This window comes from Nerophis lumbriciformis, linkage group LG20 (assembly GCF_033978685.3).
Source record: "Nerophis lumbriciformis linkage group LG20, RoL_Nlum_v2.1, whole genome shotgun sequence".
Lineage (NCBI taxonomy): Eukaryota > Metazoa > Chordata > Actinopteri > Syngnathiformes > Syngnathidae > Nerophis > Nerophis lumbriciformis.
Genome location: NC_084567.2, coordinates 210,741 through 217,500, shown reverse-complemented (window position 1 = coordinate 217,500; position 6,760 = coordinate 210,741). Strand labels below are relative to the sequence as shown.

At 43.6% G+C, this 6,760-nt stretch overlaps 1 protein-coding gene across 2 annotated transcripts in view; it reads right to left on the bottom strand.

Annotated features, from left to right (window-relative positions):
- cep120 (centrosomal protein 120) overlaps positions 1-6,760 on the bottom strand; it is a 30,577-nt gene that overhangs the window by 10,659 nt on the left and 13,158 nt on the right. For both annotated transcript variants that reach the window (XR_009817403.1, XM_061979940.1), the window contains exons 12-17: positions 6,268-6,498; positions 6,030-6,119; positions 5,865-5,957; positions 4,077-4,238; positions 3,896-4,018; positions 1,721-1,819 (exon numbers count right to left, since the gene is read on the bottom strand). Coding sequence is in view for 1 of the 2 variants with exons in the window: in XM_061979940.1 (XP_061835924.1) it covers positions 1,721-1,819; positions 3,896-4,018; positions 4,077-4,238; positions 5,865-5,957; positions 6,030-6,119; positions 6,268-6,498 (798 nt within the window). In the remaining variant the exon portion in view is untranslated. The remainder of the gene's footprint in view (positions 1-1,720; positions 1,820-3,895; positions 4,019-4,076; positions 4,239-5,864; positions 5,958-6,029; positions 6,120-6,267; positions 6,499-6,760) is intronic.

Here is a 6,760-nt window from a genome sequence, read left to right as displayed (position 1 = left end):
ATAGATATAGATATAGATATAGCACACGAGCACAGAAGGATGTATACTGAACAAAATTGGAAACGCAACACTTTAGTTTTTGCTGCCATCTTTCATGAGTTGAAGTCAAAGAAGTACAAGTTTGACTATGTCTGCTGAGTATGCAAGAAATGTTTTCATCTTCCAGGAATTGTTTGTAACATTGGGCCGTGCCTTGTCATGCTGCAACACCAGGTGATGGTCTGGGGTGAATGGCACAACAATGGATCTCATTATGTGCCATCAATACAATGTACTTCTTGTCCATTACATACACCTGACCGTACCATAACATACACCTGACCGTACCATAACATACACCTGACCGTACCATAACATACACCTGACCGTACCATAACATACACCTGACCGTACCATAACATACACCTGACCGTACCATAACATACACCTGACCGTACCATAACATAGACCTGACCGTACCAAAGCATACACCTGACCGTACCATAACATACACCTGACCGTACCATAACATACACCTGACCGTACCATAACATACACTTGACCAACATACACTTGACCGTACCATAACATACACCTGACCGTACCATAACATAGACCTGACCGTAATATCGAGATATTAATAAAAGGCTATATCGCCCAGCCCTACCTGACCATACCATAACATCACCCCACCATGGCCATAACATACACCTGACCATACCATAACCCCACCCCACCATGACCATAACATACACCTGACCATACCATAACCCCACCCCACCATGACCATAATATACACCTGACCATACCATAACCCCACCCCACCATGGCCATAACATACACCTGACCAAACCATAACCCCAACTCACCATGGCCATAACATACACCTGACCATACCATAACCCCACCCCACCATGGCCACTCCATTCCCAACACTGACATCAGCAAAGCGCTCTCCCACACTCTGTCTGCCATCTGCCCTGAAAAGTGACAAGTGGGATTCATCCGTGAGGAGAACACCTCTCCAATGTGCCAGACGCCATGGAAGGTGAGCCCTGGCCCACTCAAGTGGGTTACAAGGACAAACCGCAGTCAGGTGGAGACACCGATGAGGACCACGAGCATGCAGATGAGCTTCCCTGAGACGGTTTCTCACAGTTTGTGCAGACATTCTTTGGTTCTGCAAAACAATTGTTGCAGCAGATGTCCGGGTGGCTAGTCTCAGACGATCATGGAGGTGTGGAGGTCCTGGGCTGGTGTGATAACACTTGGTCTGCGGTTGTGAGGCCAGTTGGATGTACTGCCAAATTCTCTGAAACGCCTTTGGACATTAAATTCACGGGCAACAGCTCAGGTGGATATTCCTGCAGTCTGCATGTCAACTGCACACTCCCTCAAAACTTGTGATACAACTGCACATTTCAGAGTGGCCTTTTATTGTGGCAGCCTAATCAGCATTTTGATATGCCACACCTGGGACGTGGGAGGGATTATCTTGGCCAAGAAGAAATGCTCACTAACACAGATTTAGACAGATTTGTGAACAATATTTGAGAAGAAAAGGTCTTTGGTGTATCTGGTACAAGTTTTAGAGTTCAACTCATGAAAAATGGGAGTGTTTGAGTTGAATCTTAGTAATATAAATGAATAGATGGTTACACACCTAGTAGCAAAGTAATACTGCATAGCGAGGACAAAGGTAAGTCAAGTTGTACATAGAAGTAGCGTGAGTAGTAAGTACCTCTTTAAAGCGTGCAAGTTCTTTGAGGGCGCGGCCCCACTGCTGCTTGTAGTAAAGTTTGGACTTGGTGGTGGACTCCAACTTTCTCTCCAACTCCACCTTCAACAACATGGTGACACTGATATGTTGCTTCTGCAAGAAGGTGTACTTTGGTACAACATGGTGACACTGTGATATGTTGCTTCTGCAAGAAGGTGTACTTTGGTACAACATGGTGACTCTGTGATATGTTGCTTCTGCAAGAAGGTGTACTTTGGTACAACATGGTGACACTGATATGTTGCTTCTGCAAGAAGGTGTACTTTGGTACAACATGGTGACACTGATATGTTGCTTCTGCAAGAAGGTGTACTTTGGTACAACATGGTGGTGACACTGATATGTTGCTTCTGCAAGAAGGTGTACTTTGGTACAACATGGTGACTCTGTGATATGTTGCTTCTGCAAGAAGGTGTACTTTGGTACAACATGGTGACTCTGTGATATGTTGCTTCTGCAAGAAGGTGTACTTTGGTACAACATGGTGACACTGTGATATGTTGCTTCTGCAAGAAGGTGTACTTTGGTACAACATGGTGACACTGATATGTTGCTTCTGCAAGAAGGTGTACTTTGGTACAACATGGTGACACTGTGATATGTTGCTTCTGCAAGAAGGTGTACTTTGGTACAACATGATGACACTGTGATATGTTGCTTCTGCAAGAAGGTGTACTTTGGTACAACATGGTGACGCTGTGATATGTTGCTTCTGCAAGAAGGTGTACTTTGGTACAACATGATGACACTGATATGTTGCTTCTGCAAGAAGGTGTACTTTGGTACAACATGGTGACACTGATATGTTGCTTCTGCAAGAAGGTGTACTTTGGTACAACATGGTGACACTGATATGTTGCTTCTGCAAGAAGGTGTACTTTGGTACAACATGGTGACACTGATATGTTGCTTCTGCAAGAAGGTGTACTTTGGTACAACATGGTGACACTGTGATATGTTGCTTCTGCAAGAAGGTGTACTTTGGTACAACATGATGACACTGTGATATGTTGCTTCTGCAAGAAGGTGTACTTTGGTACAACATGGTGACACTGTGATATGTTGCTTCTGCAAGAAGGTGTACTTTGGTACAACATGGTGGTGACACTGTGATATGTTGCTTCTGCAAGAAGGTGTACTTTGGTACAACATGGTGACACTGTGATATGTTGCTTCTGCAAGAAGGTGTACTTTGGTACAACATGGTGACACTGTGATATGTTGCTTCTGCAAGAAGGTGTACTTTGGTACAACATGGTGACACTGTGATATGTTGCTTCTGCAAGAAGGTGTACTTTGGTACAACATGGTGACACTGATATGTTGCTTCTGCAAGAAGGTGTACTTTGGTACAACATGGTGACACTGATATGTTGCTTCTGCAAGAAGGTGTACTTTGGTACAACATGGTGACACTGTGATATGTTGCTTCTGCAAGAAGGTGTACTTTGGTACAACATGATGACACTGTGATATGTTGCTTCTGCAAGAAGGTGTACTTTGGTACAACATGGTGACACTGTGATATGTTGCTTCTGCAAGAAGGTGTACTTTGGTACAACATGGTGGTGACACTGTGATATGTTGCTTCTGCAAGAAGGTGTACTTTGGTACAACATGGTGACACTGTGATATGTTGCTTCTGCAAGGTGTACTTTGGTACAACATGGTGACACTGATATGTTGCTTCTGCAAGAAGGTGTACTTTGGTACAACATGGTGACACTGTGATATGTTGCTTCTGCAAGAAGGTGTACTTTGGTACAACATGGTGGTGACACTGATATGTTGCTTCTGCAAGAAGGTGTACTTTGGTACAACATGGTGGTGACACTGTGATATGTTGCTTCTGCAAGAAGGTGTACTTTGGTACAACATGGTGACACTGTGATATGTTGCTTCTGCAAGGTGTACTTTGGTACAACATGGTGACACTGATATGTTGCTTCTGCAAGAAGGTGTACTTTGGTACAACATGGTGACTCTGTGATATGTTGCTTCTGCAAGAAGCTGTACTTTGGTACAACATGGTGACACTGTGATATGTTGCTTCTGCAAGAAGGTGTACTTTGGTACAACATGGTGGTGACACTGTGATATGTTGCTTCTGCAAGAAGGTGTACTTCCGTACTTTACCTTCTCCAGAGTCAGGATGTTGATCTCAGACTGCAGACGTACTTCGGGTCTGACGTTTTGTTGTTCTTTGTACTTCTGGAACTCTTTCTCCTGAAGTCTGATGCGGTTCTCTGCGTCTGACAACTGCCACACACTGGTGTTCACTACTTCATCTGGCGGACATGTTGGAGGCGTGGCCTACCTGCCTGAGGAGCCGCGCTCGCTCGTCCTCTATCAGTCGCACTTTGTCTTTCTCCAGCGCCACTCGGTGGTCGCACTCCAGCTGCAACCTCCTGCTCTTCTCATCAGACTCCTGCTGGCTCAGCTTGTGCTCGGCTAGAAGGTCTCGCTGCATCCTTTGGGTCTGACACAACATCACTCAACCGTTAATACAAGGACTAGCATTAGTAGACTGAGTAGTAGTACTTGTACAAGGAGTAGTAGAAGTGCTGCATCCTTTGGGTCTGACACAACATCAGTCAACCGTTAATACAAGGACTAGTATTAGTAGTAGACTGAGTAGTAGTACTTGTACAAGGAGTAGTAGAAGTGCTGCATCCTTTGGGTCTGACACAACATCACTCAACCGTTAATACAAGGACTAGTAATAGTAGTAGACTGAGTAGTAGTACTTGTACAAGGAGTAGTAGAAGTGCTGCATCCTTTGGGTCTGACACAACATCAGTCAACCGTAATACAAGGACTAGTAATAGTAGACTGAGTAGTAGTACTTGCAGTAGAAGTGCTAGTAGTGAGAACAATAGCAGTAGATGTGATAGTAATAGTGGTAATAAAAGCAGTAGTAAGAATGGTAGTAATAGTAGTAGTAAAAGTAGAAGTAATCACAGTAGTAATAATAGTAGTAATGATGGCAGTAATAGTAGTAGTAATAATGGTAGTAATAGAAGTCATACAAGTTCCGTATTTCCGCACTATAAGGCGCACCTAAAAACCTCCAATTTCCTCAAAAGCTGACAGTGCGCCTTATAAGCCGGCGCGCCTTATATATGGACCAATATTGAGCCACAACAGGTCTCGCAACTACGGTAACTACGCCGACTTCATTTCCCCCTTCTACGGCTGCTTACCGTAGAAGAAGCGCTTCTTCTTCTACGGGGGGAAATGAAGTCGGCGGCTGCTTGCGAGATCTAAACTTTATGTAAAGACCCGTAAAATGCCTCCTATTAAGAGACACGCTTATGATGCAGAGTTTAAACTTAAGACGATCAGTCACGCAGTAGAAGACGGGAATAGAGCAGCAGCGAGAGAATTGAACATTAAGGAATGAATGGTGCGGAAGCAACATGATGACCTGTGCCGAGTAAAGAAGACTAAACAGAGGGAAGAAAGCCAGATGGCTTCAGTTGGAGGACAAACTGGTTGTTGAACAGAAGTAGAAGTGTCAGTACCATCACTATTTGTTTTCTTGACATTCCCTTTAGTGCAGCTCCATCTAATGGATGCATAACGTAACCACAGACTCTACTGTAGCCTCTATTCTATGCGCCTTATATATGAACACAGTTTTAAAATAGGCCATTCATTGAAGGTGCGCCTTATAATATATAGTAAAAGTAGTAGTAATAATAACAGTAATAGTAGTAGTAGTAGAAGTAATGGTAGTAAAAGTAGTAGTAATAATAACAGTAATAGTAGCTGTACTAGAAGTTATGGTAGTAAAAGTAGTAGTAATAATAACAGTAATAGTAGCAGTACTAGTAGTAATGGTAGTAAACGTAGTAGTAGTAGTAGTAATGACAGTAATAGTAGCAGTACTAGTAGTAATGGTAGTAAACGTAGTAGTAGTAGTAATGACAGTAATAGTAGTAATAATGTAGTAATAGTATAAATAGTAGTAAAAATAGTAGTAGTAGTAATAATAGTAGTTAAAGTAGTAGTAGTAATAGTAGAGGTCCTACTACGAGTAGTAGTAATGATGGTAGTAATAGTGGTAAAAGTAGTATTAATAGTAAAAGGAGAAGAGAGTGACCTTGAGTTTGTCCTCAGTGAGTTCTTTGTCTTTCTTTTCCAGATCAACTAAAGTTGACTGAAGTTTTTCTTCCAAACGGTCACACTCCATCTCCTAGTGATGACATCATCCATGAGATCATTGCATGACATCATGTTCAGTGTGAACAACCACTTGACAGTCTACCTTCTTCTTGACACACGCCTCTCTCTCACCATCACGCCGCATCCACTCTTCTGCCAACGCCTGCATGTGCACCAACTCCTTCCTCCTCAGCTGCGCACACACACACACACACACACACACACACACACACACACACACACACACACACACACACACACAATGCAAAGCAAGAAACATTTAAAAGATAGGAAAGAAGCGTGTCAACAAAGAAATAAATCAGAGTACTTCCTGCCTTTACCTGATCATTGAAGTCGTCCTCCTGCTTCTCCTTCCACAGTTCCAACTCCAGAGCCTTGTGGTACTCTTGTGTGTCCCGTGGGCACGGGGGGGCTGACAAAGGAGGCGGGGCTGACACAGGAGGTGGGGCTGACACAGGAGGCGGGGCTGACACAAGGGGCGGGGCTGACACAAGGGGCGGGGCTGACACAAGGGGCGAGGCAGGTGTTGTCAAAGGAGCAGCATGTTCACTCTGGTGAGAAGATGACAACCTCCATCTTTAATTTGTCCATCAGGGCTGTCCGCTTCTCTTTTCCACTAGTAGCACTGGTGCTACCAAGTGGAAAAAATGAGTAGCGCAGAAACATTTCTGTAGCACAACATTTTGTAGGATGAAAATGCATTTGACATTTTCAATATGATGAGTCAAAGGCAGACATGCTAGCACTGACACTAAGAAAAGCCATATAATCTAGTAATATAGTTTGGAACTACTCCTTGACATCTCCACCATG